The sequence below is a fragment of the Mobula hypostoma genome, chromosome 15 (assembly GCF_963921235.1).
Source record: "Mobula hypostoma chromosome 15, sMobHyp1.1, whole genome shotgun sequence".
NCBI lineage: Eukaryota > Metazoa > Chordata > Chondrichthyes > Myliobatiformes > Myliobatidae > Mobula > Mobula hypostoma.
The window spans coordinates 76,354,244-76,374,319 of NC_086111.1; the positions used below are offsets into that span (position 1 = coordinate 76,354,244).

At 43.2% G+C, this 20,076-nt stretch overlaps 1 protein-coding gene across 2 annotated transcripts in view; it reads left to right on the top strand.

The window, feature by feature from the left end:
• Positions 1 to 19,158, top strand: part of rft1 (RFT1 homolog) — a 71,540-nt gene extending 52,382 nt beyond the window's left edge. For both annotated transcript variants that reach the window (XM_063068306.1, XM_063068307.1), the window contains 5 exons: positions 2,904 to 3,034; positions 4,597 to 4,741; positions 16,034 to 16,139; positions 17,347 to 17,596; positions 18,831 to 19,158. In XM_063068306.1, the coding sequence (XP_062924376.1) occupies positions 2,904 to 3,034; positions 4,597 to 4,741; positions 16,034 to 16,139; positions 17,347 to 17,596; positions 18,831 to 19,004 (806 nt within the window). In that variant the 3' untranslated portion in view covers positions 19,005 to 19,158. The remainder of the gene's footprint in view (positions 1 to 2,903; positions 3,035 to 4,596; positions 4,742 to 16,033; positions 16,140 to 17,346; positions 17,597 to 18,830) is intronic.
• Positions 19,159 to 20,076: the final 918 nt, after the last annotated feature.

Genomic DNA, 20,076 nt, shown 5'->3' on the forward strand with positions numbered 1-20,076 from the left:
TCCCAGGTCCCTCTGTACACTCCCAGGGTTGCTGCCATTCACTGTGCATGTCTTGTTATTATTTGATGTCTCAGATTGCATTTCCTCACACTTGTTTGGCTTAAATTTCATCTGTTACTACTTCACCCTTCTTTCCAACTGATCTGCAGTACATCCCTCTGTATCCTATCATAATTTTTGCTGTTTACTACTACAACAATTTTTGCATCATCAGCAAACTTATTAATCAGTCCACAAACATATGAGATTCTTCAGCTGTTGGAAATCCAGGCAAATCAACGTTTTAGGCCAAGACCTTTTATCAGGACCTTCACCAGTTTTGTCTGATACATCAACTGTTTATTCCTTTCTATGGATGCTGCCTGACCTGCTGAGTTCCTCCAGCATTTTGTATGTGTTATCCTGTATTTCCAGCATCTGCAGAATTTTTGTGTTTATACTATCTTGACTTCTCCTAATCAATCCCTGGCTTTCCAAATTAACAGAAGTCCTGTCCCTTAAAATGTTTTCCAATGATTTCCACATTATTGTTACGAGGCTCTCTGCCCTGTATTTTCCTGTTGTATCCCTGCTGGACTTTTTGAATAAAGGAACAGCATTAGCTCCTTCCTTGCTCCCCATCAGGCTCTGGGTATTTGTTCACCTGAATATGTGCCAGTATCTTTAACCCTCTCCCACCTGATAGAAACATGTTTCAGAATATCAGCATACCCCTCCCTAACTCCCCATCTTTCACATCCTCCTCCCTGTGGAATACTGATGAGAAGTATTAATATAGCACTTGTTTCTAACCCTTGACTCCACACATTTTTTCCTGAACTTACCTACTCCTTCCCTAGCTATACTCTTCCTTCTAATATATTTATAAAAGGTTTTCAAATTCTCTTTAAACAAAGGTCTTTTCTCCAAGGAAAATTGGCTTAGCCTCTTCATGCTCCATGCTCCGTCCCAGGCAACATCTTGGTGAATCTCCTCTGCACCGTCTCTAGAGCTATCACATATTTCCATTATTATGGTGACCAGGACTTCACATAATACTCCACATGAGGTGTATGTTCTATAAAGTTAGTGCATTCCCTCCAATTTCAGTGCCCCAGTTAGTGAAGCCTAGTGCTCCATATGCCTTTTTAACATATTATCTACTGCACTGCAACCTTCAAGGATATTTGGATGTGTACTTCGAAGTCCTTCTGTTCCTCTATACTACTATGTATCTTACCATTCATGGTGTATGTTCTTGCCTCAGTAATACTCCCAAAATGCGTCACCTCACATTTATCTAGGTTAAACTCCATATGCCATTTCTCAGCACATTTCACCAACACATTAATAGCACCCTGTAGCTTAAGACTACAATCACACTGTGAACAACTCTGCCAGTCCTAGTGTCATCTGCAAGTTTGCTGATATACCTCCTACATCCACATCCAAATCTAATCATTCACTGGTCCCCATGGAACATCAATTTCCCCAATTGCAGTCATCCAAACACCAGATTAATCCTCTTATTGCCGAAGCTAAGGTAGGGGAAGGATAGTTGGTTTGGACAGAGCAAGTCTGTATGTGGAAGTGGGACAGGGGGTTACTGTGATTGGGATGAGCAGAAGGGAGGCATTGTGGTTAGAAAATGAGGAATTGAGTGTCATTTTTGGGGTTGGTTGGTCATGGTGAAGGAGGCTGGGTGCAGTGCATCCAGTGAGGGGATGCAGGGTCGTTACGATGGAGGGAACACAATCCTAAAAAGCATGTGAATAAGATAAGTATCCTACAGATAATTAATGCATGCCCTGGTGGAACCCATTGATTGGCTGAACTATAATTTTGGAGCTGGTATGTGAAGACTGCTGCCTCTTTACTCACAGTGCAGAGTTGAGATGGGTCCAACTTTTTAGGTTAGTAGTGATCGACAGTAATTTACATCAAAAAATTGGACTGTAGTCGGCAGACAAAAACTACTCTGGCCAATCAGGATAAGTACCAATTTCTTGTTGGTGGTGGCCCTCTGTTGGTCAAAATTGACCATGGATGCTGCGTCCTAGCTGTCTACGTCAAAGTTGATGTACAAGCCAGGGCAGTATGATATGGAGAGCAAGCTGTTGCCCACGCTGGAGGCTTCCTCTCTCCACACAGTTGATGAATCCAAAGGAACAGCTTACATTTTGACACCAGCGGCATCTCAGGAGTTTCCAGTCAGCATTGAACTCAATGTAGGACTGCTTTACGGACTCTAGCTCCGCTCTTTCCTCTGGGTTTACTCCCAAAGCCTTCCCCATGAGTGGGTCCAGCCGCAAGGCGGCGGAGGTTTGAGATCAGAATTTTCGTTCTCTTAGATGAACTGCCAACCACAGCTAATGAGCCCCATCTGCCCGAAGGGATTGGTTTTCAGGCAGCAGTAACCTGCCTTCGCCCCTTCTCCTGTCAGTAGAAACGGTTCTGCTGGGCTTAGTAGCTAAGCCACACATGAAAGCCAGGAGCTGGACACCTGGTTATCAGAGGGTATTTGAGACACGCCATTGGGAGCATTTAATAGGTAGTTTAAGCTTATCCCCACTACTCCCCCCCCCCCACCCCCGGCTAAGCCACTTCAAAGAACCAATTTCTTGCAGAATCCTCACATTATTCCCAAGCTTTCTGGAGTAATTTGCCGCTTTCCCCATGCCTCTTTCTCCCCACATTTCATTGGATGCATTGTGACTCTCCCATCTACCACAAGACTCCCAGTGAACTTCCTTGTCCATGGCCATCTCAACCCATCAACACCCTCTTTCTCTACATCTAGACCCCCTCATCTTCAAGATGCCCCTTCCTGCAGATTGCTCTTATAGTTGAAGTTGTACCCAGGAAAGTTATAGACAAATGCAAATCCAGTCTGGCTAGTGACTGATCGAGCGTTTCTTGTGCAGGTGTCTATGACATTGTGAATAATTTGGGCTCACTGGTGGCAAGGTTCCTCTTTCTTCCCATTGAAGAAAGTTTCTACATTTTCTTCGCTAGCGTTCTTGAACGAGGGAAGGAAACAAGGCACCAGAGAGAGGTATTGTAATTATAAAATATATTTGGCTGTACCACTCCTGAGGATAAGACAGGAGTGTTGGTGATGACTTTTTTTAAAAAATTACCAATTGTCACAAAATGGGCATTTCATGGAGTCTTAGCGTTGATACGCCACAGAAATAGGCCTTTCAGCCCAACTTGTCTATACATACAATGGTTCCTAACTACAGTGATCCCATTTGCCTGAATTAGATCCATATACTTCTACTCCTTTCCTAGCCAAGCACACATCCCAATGCTTTTTAAATGTAGTTGTATCTGCCTCTACCACTACCTTTGGCAGCCCATTCCAAATGTACACCTTCCTCTATGTGAAAAGCTTACCTTTCAGATATCCTTTAATGCACTCTGGAGGAACAGAGGAATCTTGGGGTCCAAGTCCCTAGATTCTAACCCTGCAGCAGTTTAACTCAATCTGTTTACTTACAAGGGCACAATCAAGTGGCAAACATCATTTATCAAGGTCTTACTCTAAAATACAAACTCATAAAGGACACCATACTTCACTATAAATACAAGCACCAGCACAGTGGTGCAGAGGCAACCTCTCCCTCAGTGTCCAAAAATCAAAAGGGCTGATTGTAGACTACATGAGGAATGGAGACAGGCTCAGCCTGATCAACAGCCATGGGTCTGCAATTGAGAGGGTGAGTAGTTTCAAGTTCCTTGGTATACACGTCACCGATTATCTCACCTGCACTGTACACACTGGCTTTGTGGCAAAAGAGGCACAGCAGCGCCTATCTCAGGCGACCGAAGACGTTCAGCATAGGCCCCCAAATCCTCAAGACCTTCTACAGGGGCATCATTGAGAGCATACTAACCGCCTGGTTCGGGAACTGCACCAACCTTGATCGCTGGCCACTGCAGAGAGTGGTACGGACAGCCCAGAGCATCTGTGGATGTGAACTTCCCTGAGGACATTTATAGCAGCAGGTGCAGAAAGAAGGCCTGGAGGATCATCAGGGACACCAGTCACCCAACCGTAAGTTGTTTCGGCTGCTTCCGTCTGGCAAGTGCTACCGCACCATTAAAGCCAGGGCCAACAGGCTATGGGACAGTTTCTTTCTACAAGCCATCAGACTTTTAAATTACCATGTCTGTACATTGCAATGGAGTCATAATGCAAAGATTTTCACTCCCTCACATTGTGGGATGGATGTAATATTTAAATAAATTTTAAATTCTAAATTTAAAAGAGATTTGTAAGGTAAGTTTCTTTTACACAGAGTGGTAGGATGCCAGGGAGATTGGTGAAAGCAGATATGTCAGCAAAAACTAAGAACCATTTAAACAGGTGCATGAACAGACAGGGAGTGGCAGATGGGATTAATTTGGTTTAGCATCATGGTCAACACAAACACCATGGGCCAAAGGGCTATTTCTGTGCTATACTATTGTATGTTCTATGATATTTCTTATCAGTCTCTGCCTTTCCAATAAGGCAGAGATGGTGCAAAAGAGATTCCTTGAGAAGTAGAGAGAAGAGAAATTTGGGTTAATCTCAAAACCAATTTGTTCTGAATTTATTATGGTTGATAGGAAGAAGTTCATCTTGCAGCAGTTGTTCTGAAGATGCTTCTAAAGCTCGTTCTACTAATTGGAGTGACCATCTCTGTTTTTGGCTATCCCTATTCTGAATTGGCACTGGATATCTACGGTGGATCAATGCTCAGCTCTGGACCAGGTATATTAACCAGGACATATTAACCTTTTGAGATTCAATTTGTGCTGCTTCACCAGAAGAGTTTCTATGATCTTTAATTTGCTATAAATTGACATTTTATAACACCCCCTTACTCAGAAATTCGTCCTCATCTCTGAAATAGATGGCCCTCTATTCTGAGACATCCCTCTGGTTCTAAACTCTCCTATGACAGGAAACACCCACTCCACGTCCATTTTATCTATATATTCAATATTTGGTAAGTTTGAATGAGATCCACCCCCCCCCCCATTCTTCTAAACTCCAGCAAGTACAGGCCCTGAGCAATTGAACACTTATATAAGCATTTCATGAAACTCCTTTGAATCTTTTGATAGCACATCCTTTCTTGGATAAGGTGCCAAAATGCTCACAATACTCCAGTGTGGTTTAACTAATGCCTCATAAGGCCTCAGCATTACATCCTCGCTCTTATATTCTAGTCCTGTCGAAATGATGACTAACATTGCATTTCCCTTCCTTACCACCGACTCAACCTGCAAATTAACCTTAAGGGAATGCTGCACAAGGACTCCCAAGTCCCTTTGCAGCTCTGATTTTTAATTTTCTCCCCATTTGGAAAATAGTCTCTATCTTTATTCCTTCTACCAACATGCATTTCCCTACACTGTATTCCATCTGCCACTTATTTGCCCGTTCTCCTAATCTGTTTTAAGTTCTTCTGCAGTTTACCTGCTTCCTCATCACTACCTGTCCCTCCACCTATCTTTGTATTGCCTGCAAACTTGATCGCAAAGTCATCAATTCAATCATCCAAATCATTGACATATAACATGAAAAGAAGAAGTCTCAACACTGACCCCTAGGGAACGTCACTAGTCATCGGCAGCCAACCAGAAATGGCCCCCCTTACTCCCAATTCTTTGCCTCCTGCCAATCAGCCCTTATCATCCTATTATTTTTCCTGTAATACCATTGTCTCTTACCTTGTTAAGCAGCCTTATGTCTGGCACCCTGTCAAAAGCCTTCTGAAAATCCAAGTGAACCACATCTACTGACAAACGAGAGAAAATGTGCAGATGTTGGAAATGCAAGTAAGACACACAAAATGCTGGAGGAACTCAGCAGGCCAGGCAGCATCTATGAAAAAGAATACAGTCGACGTTTCCGGCTGTGACCCTTCAGCAGGACCCTTCTTTGTCTATCCTGCCGGTTATTTCCTGAAGGAATTCCAACAGATTTGTCAGGCAAGATATTCCCTTAAGGAAACCATACTGACTTTGGTCTTTTTTTAAAATCATGTGCACCCAAATACCCTGAAACCTCATCCTTAATAATGTACTCCCAACATCTTCCCAACACTGAAGTCAGGCTAACTGGCGTTTGGTTTCCTTTCTTTTGCCTACCTCTCTTCTTAAAGAGCAGAATGACAGTGTCAATTTTCCAGGAACCATTCCGCAATCTAGTGATTCTTGAAAGATCATTACTAATGTCTCCACAGTCTCTTCAGTTACCTCTTTCAGAATGCTGGGATGTAGTCCATCTGGTCCAGGTAACTTATCTACCTTGAGATCTTTGATCTTCCCAAGCACTTTCAACCTACTAATAGCAACAACACTCACTTCTGCCCTGACACTCTCGAATTTCTGGCACACTGCTTGTGTTTTTCACAGTGAAAAATGATGCAAAATGCTTAATAAGCTCATCCACCATTTCTTTGTCCCCCCCCCCCCCATTACTCACCAGTGTCATTTTCCAGTGGTCCTATATCCACTCTCACATGTCTTTTCCTCATTATATATCTGATAAAACTTTTTGGATCCTCTTTTATATGATTGGCTAGCTTACCATCGTATTTCAGGTTTTCTCTCCTTGTGGCTTTTTTCCAGATACCTTCTGTTAGACTATAAGACATGGGAGCAGAATTAGGGCACTGGAGTCTGCTCTGCCATTCCATCATGGCTGATCCCAGATCCTACTCAACCCCATACACCTGCCTTCTTGCCAAATCCTTTGATGCCCTGACCCATCAGGAAACTATTAACTTCCACTTTAAATATACTCATGGACATGGACTCCACCACAGTCTGTGGCAGAGCATTCCACATATCCACTACTCTTTGGCTAAAAAAATTCCTCTTTGCCTCTGTTCTAAAAGGTCGGCCCTCAATTTTGAGGCTGTACCTTCTAGTTCTGGGTACCCCCACCATAGAAAATATCCACATCCTTTCAACATTCAGTAGGTTTCAATGAAATCCCCCTTCATTCTTCTGTATTCCAGTGAGTACAGACCCAAAACTGCCAGACGTTCCTCATATGTTAACCCCTTCATTCCCAGATTCATCCTCATGAACCTCCTCTGGACTCTCTCCAATGACAACACATCCTTTCTGAGATATGGGGCCCAAAACGGTTGACGATATTCAAAGTGCGGTCTCCCTAGTGTCTTATAAAGCCACAGCATTATTTGTTTGCTTTTATATTCTATTCCCCTTGATATAACTGCCAACATTACATTTGCCGCCTTTACCACAGACTTAACCTGTAATCTAACCTGGGAGTCTTGCACGAGGACTCCCAAGTCCCTCTACACGTCTAATGTTTGAACTTTTTCCCCATTTAGATAATAGTCTGCACTGTTGTTCCTTTTAACAAAATGCATTATTATGCGTTTCCCATTACTGTATTCCATCTGCCATTTTTTTACCCATCATTCCAATTTGTCTAAGTCCTGCTGCAATTGCATTGCTTCCGCAGCAAAACTTGTATCAGACTTTGCCACAAAGCCATCAATTCCATGATCTAAATCATTGACAAACAATGTGAAAAGTAGCAGTCTCAATACTGACCCCCTAAGGAACAACACTAATCACTGACAGCTAACCAGAAAAGGCCCCCTTCATTCCCACTCACTGCTTCCTGCCTGTCAGCTATTTTATCTTGTTAAGCAGCCTCATGTGAGGCACCTTATCAAATGCCTTCTGAAAATCCAAGAAAATGACATCCTCTGCCTCTCCTTTATCCATCCTGCTTGTTACTTCCTCAAAGAACTCTAACAGATTTGTCAGGCAAGATTTCCCTTTACTGAAACCATGCTGACTTTGACTTATTTTATCATTAGTCTCCAAGTATCCTGAACCTCATCCTTAATAATAGACTCCAACACTTTCCCAACCATTGATGTTTGGCTAACTGGCCTATAATTCCCTTTCTTTTACCTTCCTTCCTTCTTAAAGAGTAGAGTGACATCTGCAATTTTCCAGCCCTCTGGGACCATGCCAGAATCAAGTGATTCTGTAAGATCATGACCAATGCATCTGTTATCTCTTCAGCAACCTCTTAGGACTCTGGGATGTAGTCCATCTGGTCCAGGTGACTTATCCACCTTGGGACCTTTGAGTTTGCCTTGCACTTTTTCCTTTGTAATAGCAATGGCACTCACTCCTGCTCCCTGACACTCACAAACCTCTAGCACACTGTTAGTGTCTTCCACAGTGAAGACTGATGTAATACCCATGAAGTTCATCAGCTATTTCTTTGTCCCCCATTACTACTTCACCAGCATCATTTTACAGTGGTCCAATAGCAACTCTCAGCTCCCTTTTACTCTTTACTCTTTATATAACTGAAAAACTTTCAGTATCCTGCTTTATATTATTGGCTAGTTTGCTCTCATATTTCATCTTTTCCCTTCTTATAGCTTTTTTAGTTGCCTTTTGTTGGATTTTAAACGCTTTCCAATCATCCAACTTCCCACTCACTTTTGCTACCTTATATGCCCTTTCCTTGGCCTTTATGCAGTCATTAACTTCCCTGTTGGTTTTTAAAAGTTTCCGAATCCTCTCACTTCCCACTACTTTTTGTTATATGCCCTCTTTTGCTTTTATGCTGTCTTTAACTTCCCTTGTCAGCCACGGTTGAGTTATCGTCCCTTTGGAATATTTCATCTTTGGGATATATCACATATCACAGCACATCACACAAACCATTCTTCCGTCCGTGGACTCACTTTACACCGCATGCTGTCGGAGCAGTGCTGCCAGGATAATCAAGGACACGACCCACCCAGCCAACACACTTTTCATCCCTCTTCCTTCCGGGAGAAGGTTCAGGAGCTTGAAGACACGTACAGCCAGATTTTGGAACAGCTTCTTTCCAACTGTGAAAAGACTGCTGAACGGATCCTGACCCGGATCTGGGCCATACCCTCCAAATATCCGGACCTGCCTCTTGGTTTTTTTTTTGCACTACCTTACTTCCCATTTTTCTATTCTCTATTTATGATTTATAATTTTAATTTTTAATATTTACTAATTTTAACTTTTTAATATTTAATATTTGTAATCCCGGAAGTGTGAAATGCAGAATCAAATATCACTGTGATGATTGTACATTCCATTACCAACTGTTTGGCGACAATAAAGTATAAAGTATATCTAATTTGTGCCTTCTGAATTTCTCCCAGAAACTCTGGCAGTTGCTTTTCTGCCGTCATCCCTGGTAGTGTGCCCTTCCAATCAACTTTGGCTGGCTCTTCTCTCATGCTCCTTCAATTCCTTTGCTCCACTCTAATGTTGATACATCTGACTTTAGCAGCAGAATGCATTATGATCACTGCCTCTTAACGTTTCCTTTACCTTAAGCTCCCTAATGAAATCTGGATCATTGCATAGTACCCAATGCAGAAATGCTTTTCCCCTAGTGGGCTCAATTGCAAGCTGTTCTAAAAAGCTATCTCATAGGCATTCGACAGATTCCCTTTCCCAATCCAGCACCAACCAGATTTTCCCAGTTTACCTGTGTATTGGAAACCCCCTCGACTATCATAACATTGCCCTTTTTACATGCCTTTTCTATCTCCTGTTGTAATTTACAACCTATATCCTTGCTGCTGTTTGGAGGCCTGTATATAACTCCCACCAGGGTCTTTTTTTACCTTTGCAGTTTCTTAGCTCCTCCCACAAGGTTCCTACATCTTCCAGTTCTGTGTCACCTCATTCTAAGGATTTGTTTTCATTTTTTATCAACAGAGGCACCCTACCCTCTGCCTACCTCTTGACCTTTCGATACAATGTGCATCCTTGAATGTTAAGCTTCCAACTATGATCTTCTTTCAGCCACGACTCAGTGATGCCTACAACATCATTCTTGCCAATCTCTAATTGTGCTACAAGATCAACTACCTTAATATGTAGTGTGTGCATTCATATATAACACCTTCAGTCCTGTATTCATCACCCTTTATGATTTTGCGTCCGTGTTACACTTCAGCTCATCCTACTGACTGTAACTTATGCCTTTTTTTCTGCCTATCCTTGCTCACAGTCTCACTACACACTGCATCTATTTGTATACCAGCTTCACCATCCTCAGCCTTGTCACTCTGGTCCCATGCCCCTGCCAAATTAGTTTAAACCCTCCCCAACAGCTCTAGCTTGAGTTGAATTGTTTCACCTAGATTACCATGATTTCAATGCCCTCTCACAAAGTTCACATAGCATCATAGAGAAGAACAGCATGAAACAGGCCCTTTGGCCCATCTAGTCCATGCCAAAACTATTTAAACTGTCTATTCTCATCAACCTGCACGAGGACCGTAACCCTCCATATCCCTGCTATCCATGTACCTATCCAAAATTCGCTTAAACTTTGAAATCGAGGTCGCATGGACCACTTCACCTGGCAGCTGATTCCACATTCTCACAATCCTCAGAGTGAAGATGTTTCCCCTCATGTTCCCCTTAAACTTCTCACCTTTCACTCTTAACCCATGCCCTTCGCTTGTAATCCCACCCAACCTCAGTGGAAAAAGCCTACCTGGATTTACCCTATCTATACCCCTCATAATTTTGTATACCGCTATCAAATCTCCTCTCAGTTTTCGATGTTCTAAAGAATACGGGCCTAACCTATTCAATTTTTCCTTATAACTCAGGTTCTCCAGTCCCAGCAACATCTTTCTAGAAACGTAGAAAGCCTACAACACAATACAGGCCCTTCGGCCCACAATGCTGTGCCGAACATGTACTTACTTTAGAAATTACCTTGGGTTACTCATAGCCCTCTATTTTTCTAAGCTCCATGTACCTATAAGGGAGTCTCTTAAAAGACCCTATTGTATCTGCCTCCACCACCTTCACAGGCAGCCCATTCCACACACTCACCACTCTGCATAAAACAACTTACTCCTGACATCTCCTCTCTACCTGCTTCCAAGCACCTTAAAACTGTGCCCTCTCGTGTTAGCAATTCTGCACTCTTTCAACCTTTTTTAACATCTTTCCTATAGTAGGTGACCAAAACTGCACACAATACTCCAAATTAGGCCTCACCAACATCTTGTACTGTACAACTTTAATACAACATTCCGTCCTCTGTACTCAATAGCAAACAAGAGAAAATCTGCAGATGCTGGTCTGTACTCAATACATTGATTTATGAAGGCCAATGTGCCAGAAGGCCATCACCCTCTGACGCTACTTTCAACGTACTCCAAGATCCCTTTGTTCTACCATACTCGACCGTGCCCTACCATTCACTGTTATACTACCCTGGTTGGTCCTACCGAAGTACAAAACCTTGCACTTGTCTGCATTAAATTCCATCTGCCATTTTTCCGTTGCAGATCCTTATGTCGTAGTCATAGTCATAGTCATACTTTATTAATCCCGGGGGAAACTGGTTTTCGTTACAGTTGCTCCATAAATATTAAATAGTAGTAGAACCATAAATAGTTAAATAGTAATATGTAAATTATGTCAGTAAATTACAAGTCCTGATAGCCTTCCTCACTGTCCACTACACTCCCAGTCTTGGCGTCATCTGCAAATTCACTGATCCAGTTAACCACATTATCATCCAGATCATTGATATCGATGACAAACAACAAAGGATCCAGCACTATAGAACCATAGAAACTACAGCACAGAAACAGGCCCTTTGGCCCTTCTTGGCTGTGCCAAACCATTTTCTGCCTAGTCCCACTGACCTGCACACGGACCATATCCCTCCATACACCTCCCATCCATGTATCTGTCCAATTTATTCTTAAATGTTAAAAAAGAACCCGCATTTACCACCTCATCTGGCAGCTCATTCCATACTCCCACCACTCTCTGTGTGAAGAAGCCCCCCCAATGTTCCCTTTAAACTTTTCCCCCCTCACCCTTAACCCATGTCCTCTGGTTTTTTTCTCCCCTTGCCTCAGTGGAAAAAGCCTGCTTGCATTCACTCTATCTATACCCATCATAATTTTATATACCTCTATCAAATCTCCCCTCATTCTTCTACACTCTAGGGAATAAAGTCCTAACCTATTCAACCTTTCTCTGTAACTGAGTTTCTCAAGTCCCGGCAACATCCTTGTAAACCTTCTCTGCACTCTTTCAACCTTATTTATATCCTTCCTGTAATTTGGTGACCAAAACTGAACACAATACTCCATATTCGGCCTCACCAATGCCTTATACAACCTCATCATAACATTCCAGCTCTTATACTCGATACTTGGATTAATAAAGGCCAATGTACCAAAAGCTCTCTTTACGACCCTATCTACCTGTGACGACACTTTTAGGGAATTTTGTATCTGTATTCCCAGATCCCTCTGTTCCACTGCACTCCTCAGTGCCTTACCATTAACCCTGTATGTTCTACGTTGGTTTGTCCTTCCAACGTGCAATACCTCACACTTGTCAGTATTAAACTCCATCTGCCATTTTTCAGCCCATTTTTCCAGCTGGTCCAAGTCCCCCTGCAGGCTCTGAAAACCTTCCTCACTGTCTACTACACCTCCAATCTTTGTATCATCAGCAAACTTGCTGATCCAATTTACCACATTATCATCCAGATCATTGATATAGATGACAAATAACAATGGACCCAGCACTGATCCCTGTGGCACACCACTAGTCACAGGCCTCCACTCAGAGAAGCAATTCTCTACCACCACTCTCTGGCTTCTTCCATCGAGCCAATGTCTAATCCAATTTACCACCTCTCCATGTATACCTAGCGACTGAATTTTCCTAACCAACCTCCCATGCGGGACCCTGTCAAAGGCCTTACTGAAGTCCATGTAGACAATATCCACTGCCTTCCCTTCATCCACTTTCCTGGTAACCTCCTCGAAAAACTCCAACAGATTGGTCAAACATGACCTACCACTCACAAAGCCATGTTGACTCTCCCTAATAAGCCCCTGTCTATCCAAATGCTTGTAGATTCTGTCTCTTAGTACTCCTTCCAATAACTTACCTACTACTGACGTTAAACTCACCGGCCTATAATTTCCCGGATTACTTTTTGATCCTTTTTTAAACAACGGAACAACATGAGCCACTCTCCAATCCTCCGGCACTTCACCCGTAGACAGCGACATTTTAAATATTTCTGCCAGGGCCCTCGCAATTTCAACACTAGTCTCCTTCAAGGTCCGAGGGAACACTCTGTCAGGTCCCGGGGATTTATCCACTTTAATTTTCCTCAAGACAGCAAGCACCTCCTCCTTTTCAATCTGTACAGTTTCCATGGTCTCACTACTTGATTCCCTCAATTCCATAGATTTCATGCCAGCTTCCTTAGTAAATACAGACGCAGAAAACCTATTTAAGATCTCCCCCATTTCCTTTGGTTCCGCACAAAGCCGACCACTCTGATTTTCAAGAGGACCAATTTTATCCCTTACAATCCTTTTGCTCTTAATATACTTGTGAAAGCTCTTTGGATTATCCTTCACTTTGACTGCCAAGGCAACCTCATGTCTTCTTTTTGCCCTCCTGATTTCTTTCTCAAGTATTTTCTTGCACTTCTTATACTCCTCAAGCACCTGATTTACCCCCCTGTTTCCTATGCATTTCATACAACTCCCTCTTCTTCTTTATCAGAGTTGCAATATCCCTTGAGAACCAAGCTTCATTATTCCTATTCAATTTGCCTTTAATCCTGACAGGAACATACAAACTCTGCACTCTCAAAATTTCCCCTTTGAAGGCTTCCCACCTACCAATCACATCTTTGCCAGAGAACAACCTGTCCCAATCCACGCTTTTTAGATCCTTTCTCATTTCTTCAAATTTGGCCTTCTTCCAGTTCAGAACCTCAACCCTAGGACCAGATGTATCCTTGTCCATGATCAAATTGAAACTAATGGTGTTATGATCACTGGAACCAAAGTGCTCCCCTACACAGACTTCTGTCACTTGCCCTCATTCATTTCCTAACAGGAGATCCAATATTGCATCCCCTCTGGTTGGTCCCTCTATATACTGATTTAGAAAACTTTCCTGAACACATTTTACAAACTCTAAACCATCTAGACCCCTAACAGTATGGGAGTCCCAATCAATGTATGGAAAATTAAAATCCCCTACCACCACAACTTTATGTTTCCTGCAGTTGCCTGCTATCTCTCTGCAGATTTGCTCTTCCAAGTCTCGTTGACTATTGGGTGGTCTGTAATACAATCCCACTAATGTGACCATAGCTTCCCTGTTTCTCAGCTCCACCCATAAGGACTCAGTAGACAAGCCCTCTAATCTGTCCTGCCTGAGCACTGCTGTAATATTTTCCCTAACAAGCAATGCTACTCCCCCACCTTTCATTCCTCTGCCTCGATCACATCTGAAGCATCGGAACCCTGGAATATTAAGCTGCCAGTCCTGCCCCTCCTGTAGCCAAGTTTCACTAATTGCTACAACATCATAATTCCACGTGTCAATCCACGCCCTCAACTCATCTGCCTTCCCCGCAATACTCCTAGCATTGAAATATATACACCTCAGAAGATTTTTACCACCACTCACAACCTTTCTATCAGCGGATTTGCTTAAACTTTCAATATCATTTATTTTCACCCCAGCCACACTGTCAGCTCTGGCACTCTGGTTCCCATCCCCCTGCAAATCTAGTTTAAAGCCTCCCCAATAGCACTAACAAACCTCCCTGAAAGGATATTGGTCCCCCTGTGGTTCAAGTGTAACCCGTCTCTCTTGTACAGGTCCCACCTGCCCCAGAAGAGGTCCAATGATCCTGAAATCTGAAACCCTGCCCCCTACACCAGTTCTTCAGCCACTTGTTCCTCCTCCAGAGCATCCTATTCCTACCCTCACTGGCACCTAGCACAGGTAGCAATCCTGAGATTACCACCCTTGAGGTCCTGCTTTTCAACTTCCTACCAAGCTCTCTGTACTCACTGTCCAGGACCTCTTCACTCTTCCTTGCTATGTCATTGGTACGGATGTGCACCACGACATCTGGCTGGTCACCCTCCCACTTCAGAATGTCATGCAATCGATCAGAGACAATCCTTGACCCTGGCACCTGGGAGGCAACAAACCATCCTGGATTCTCTGTCACGACCACAGAACCTTTTATCTGCACCTCTAACTATCGAGTCCCCTATCACTACCGCTCTCCTCTTTCCCCCCTCCCTTCTGCACTGCAGAGCCAGACTCAGTGCCAGAGATCCGGCTACTGCAGCTAGTCCCAGGTAAGTCATCCCCCCCCAACAGTATCCAAAGCGGTATACTTGTTGTTGAGGGGAATGGCCACAGGGGAACCCTGCTCTGCCTGCCCTTTCCTCTTCCTTCGCCTGACAGTGACCCAATTTCCTGTCCTCTGCTCCTTTGGCGTAACTACCTCCCTGTAGCTACGATCTATAATCTCCTCATTCTCCCGAATGATCCGCAGGTCATCCGCCAATCCCTGCGGCACCCCACTAGACACAGGCCTCCAGTCAGAGAGGCAACCATCTACTACCACTCACTGGCTTCTCCCACAAAACCAATGTGTAATCTAATTTACTACCTCATCCTGAATGTCAAGCAACTAAACCTTCTGGACCAGCCTCCTATGCGGGACTTTGTCAAATGCCTTACTAAAGTCCATGTAGAGAAATCCACTGCCTTGCCTTCTTGAACTTCTCTGCCTCTACACTGGCGGCCTTTCTTTTTCTCCTGAAATCACCTGTGACCAATCCTGTCCCTGTAGCTTCCTTTTGCGACTTGTCAAATGTTGACAATCTTTTAATCCAAGTGGTTTATTGTGAAAGGAGCATTTTAAATGGAAGGCAGTTGTTAATGACGATTGAGTTGCCTTTTGATTTCCTTAATAAGGGTAATATTGTCCACCATTAGTGAGATGAGAGCTGGAGCTACTCAAAGCCTGGGCTGAGGGCTAGATCACTTGCAGCTCTGTTGTCGATCCTTGCATTGACTTGTTGCATCAGAAGGCATTGTGCACCCCTTGTGCTTGTAGCAAACGGTGATATTTTAGGAGAACCATAGGCTGTAACTATTCTGTGTTTCTCACCAGGCCCAGGTCTCTTGCGTTGTTATTGTGTCTATGTGTTGCTGATAGCTGTTAATGGAGTGACAGAATGTTTCACATTTGCTGTAATGAGTAACGAAGAGGTTGGCAGGTGAGTGATACAAGTTTTACCAATGCTACATTCATTCTCAACTTAAATAAACCTCTAGGTACACTGATGCAAAATAAGCAAGAATGCTTAAAGCATAGGCCTTTCAGGCATTTCTGATGATCAGTGACACAAAAGTGTTGTATTCTGGGTGGCTGAATCTTCCCATTCCAGCTCCTCCTCGTATCCATCCAACACTCCGGGAGAAGATAAGCCTGCCTTTTTTCCTAATTCTTCATCCATGTGACTACCTAAGAATCTCGTAAATTTCCCTAATGTATTTGCCTCCACCACCACCCCTGCACATACCCTGTTATAAAACAAATCTCTGACATTGCCCCCCACCCCCAGTACTTTCCTCCAGTCATCCTAAAATTATGCGCGTATGTATTAGTCATTTCCACCGTAGGAAAATCTCTCTAGCTGCCAATAAACATATGCCTCTTATCTTGTACAGTGTACACCTTTATCAGTCATCTCTCATTCTCCTTCACTCCAAAGAGAAAAGCCTGAGCTCACTCAGTCTATCCTCATAAGGCATGTTCTGCAATCTGGGCATCATAGAACATAGAAATCTGAGCACATTACAGGCCCTTCAGCCCACAATGTTTGCCAAATATGTAACCTATTCTAGAAAGAAACTGCATAGAATTACCCTACCACACAGCCCTCTATTTTTTTAAGCTCCTTGTACCTATGAGAGTCTCTTAAAAGACCCTATTGTATCCACATCATCCTGGTAAATCTCTTCTGCAATGTTTAAAATTATGAGAGGCATTGATCAGGTGGACAATAAAGGTTTATTATTGTCACATGTACTAAGGTGCAGTGAAAACTTGTCTTACAGGTCAATTCATTACAACATTACAATGAGGAGGTACAAAATAAAATAACAGAATTAAGTTTTACTATTACATAGAAAGTGTAGTGCAGATAGACAAGATCATAATAAATAGATTGTAAGGTCAAGAGTCTATCTTATTGTAATAGGGAAATGTTCAATAGTCTTTTAACATCAGGATAGGACCTGACTTTGACCCTGGTGATGCGTGCTTTCAGGCTTTTGTACAGTATTCCAAATGTGGCCTAACAAGCATTTGTACAGCTGTATCAGGAAGACCCAATTATTAAACGGTGAAGGCAAGAATGTTTCTATAGTAAACGCAAGTGTGTCTATGAAATTTACTAATATTTATTTGTTTGATTGAAGGTATAACTTTGTGATGCTGGGCTTGTCACTTTCATTCCTTGGACTTTCATATTGCTTAACTCTGTGGCAAGGAGCTGTTGGGTTTATTTTAGCAAACTGTTTGAACATGGCATTGCGAATTATGCACAGTCTGCGGTACATCAGCTGTTATTTCCGACCCACTGAACATCGGCCCCTCAGAGGCCTCCAACTCTCAGCACCTTTATGCTTGGCCTACCTCGCTAGTGGAATAGTGACAGTTCTCTCACAGGTAGGTACTGGTGGACGGGCTCAAACGTATCAGGACTGTTTAATGCACCAATGCTCTGTGTCACATAGTGTGAGTTGTGACAGAAACCAATGGGCGATTGATATGTTCAAAATGCAGTAAGGAAGGTGTTTGGTTCTTTGGTAGCGGTTTGGAGAGATGGGGTCACTATGAACAGTCAGATTGTTGTCACATTGAGGTCTGGAGTGACATTGGGAGGTGGGGGTGGAGCAGGGGGAGGTTAAATTAGTTTTTAAGTGGCATGAGACCCCTGCTCTTGTTTCAGAATGAAGAGAGACAGAAGAATGGGACTAGGAAATAGGGGTGACCAGAGAGACCTTGGGATTTAAATCTATAGTTCTCTGAAAGTGGCATACAGGTGGACAGAGCGGCAAGTTTTCCTTTGTAGGTCTGGCATTTGCATAGGCAAGGCAGAGAAACCTGGAATAAAGACAGAAAACACTGGAAACACTCAGCAGGTCAGGTGCACCTTTGGAAAGAGACACAGAGCTGATGATGTAAGTTGGAGACCCACTGTCAGATATTAATGAAGGTAATTGGAGAGCGAACACGTGCAAAACTATATAAAAGCTGAAACACAGGTTTGTTCTGCTGGATCAGATGGTGTCATCAAAGAGGAAAACCAAGCAAGTTCTGGCCAGCTTTGACAGGAGTACAGAAAGCGAAAGACACAGTGCCACACTTAGTCTGGCACATGGTTTGTGAACCAACAGCAGGGACAAACCTGCTGCTTCTCTCCTCACCATTCTGCTATGGTATTTGTATCTTTTTACATTGGCTTTGGTAGAAGTGACCGGAGATGAGGCAGGCAGCAGCATTTGGTGAGCTGGTGCACTATGTGCCCCCGACATGAGAACCAGATACTCTGTAGAGTCCTGAATATGACACACAAAGTGCTGGAGGAACTCAGCAGGTCAGGCAGCGTCTATGGAGAGAAATCAACAGTTGACATTTTGAGCGAGATCCTTCATTAGGGTTGCCATGAATATTCCAAATTCACTTTGAGCAGCGTTGTCAGAAATTCCAGGGATCAGCAGGGATGTTACATTCCTTCAAGTGGTGTCATGTTGGATAGGTTGGAGTAATATTGATTAATTTTCAGGCCTTCTCCAGCTGTAAAGTTCTATGGTTCTGTTTGCACTGTGACATACTGGTTATGCTGACACTATGTCTCCTGCTTTCTTGTAAGTTGTCTTCTTTTTTTTTCCCCTCTTAGGTGACGTTATGCTGTGGGCAAGGGTTGATGTTCCGCTCGCTTCACATTCTGTTTGGGGCACTCTGTTTAATCACGGTCCTTGTCACAATCTTCTTCTCGGAGCCCAAGCTTGTTCAGTTTATCAGAGGTCACTTCCTCTCTCAGGACAAAGCCAAAATGGTTAAATGGGACTGAAAGCAATGGTGTAAAGACTGATGCTGACAGTCCAACTTACTGGACAACTCCACTCTGGGACCAAGCACTGGATTCTTATGCCCCATTCCCCGTGTGTCAACTGTATAAAATCCACGGGAATAAAAGACTGACCACTTGGAAATTTTCAGCCTGTGTGTGTGTGTATGTCTGTGTGTGCAAATACGTGTGTCTTTGTGCATGTATTTATGCATGTGACTATTTGTGTGCATGTGTGTGTGCATGCATGCACACTCATGCTGCATGTACAGGTATTTGTCTGTTTTGTGTGTGTGTGTATTTTGTTGAGGTTGAAGGACGACATATTGTTTGAGGTAGTCTCTGAACTCTGAGCCAGGCCATTTATTTAGCAGAATTTATAATGTGGCATGCTGAAGTGGGCTTTATTGGACAGAGCCTGATGCCTGTTGACATCCAGCTTGCTACAACTTGTCTATTCTCTTGCTTGTGCAGTTAGTGGAAAGATGTTGGCAGTTCCATTGTCACTGTTGAAAAACTGTTAGCTTGCAAGTCTGGATGATGGTGATTCAATTGTCACTGGTACAGGGGGTGCTCATGAACATTTCATTTTTAGAGATTGTCTTGTAAATACTGCCAATGAATTAATCTGCTAGGCTTTGCGTTTCCCACACCAAACTTTGGGAAAGCATCTGATAAAAGAATGGATTTGTTCTACAGAGACACTGCACCAATACTAGTCAGAGTCATACTGCATGGAAACGAGCCTCTTGGCTAAAGTGATCCATGCCAGCCATAGTCCCTTCTAAATGATGCACAGAGCACAGGACAAACAGCATGGAGAATCCACATTTTAGCTTGGGACCTTCCATTTGGACAGGTTTGTGTTGTTGCAGCTTCAGCATCTTCAGTCTGCTGTGTCTGCCATCTAGATAATCCAATTTGTCTCTGTTTTGCACATATCTCTCTAAATCTCTAACCTGTCCTTTAAATATTATTACCTACCTCAGCCATTTCCTCTGGCGGCTCATTCTGTATACAATGACCCTTTTGTATTTAAAAAGTTGTCATTTTGGGTCCTGTTAAGTCTCTGCCG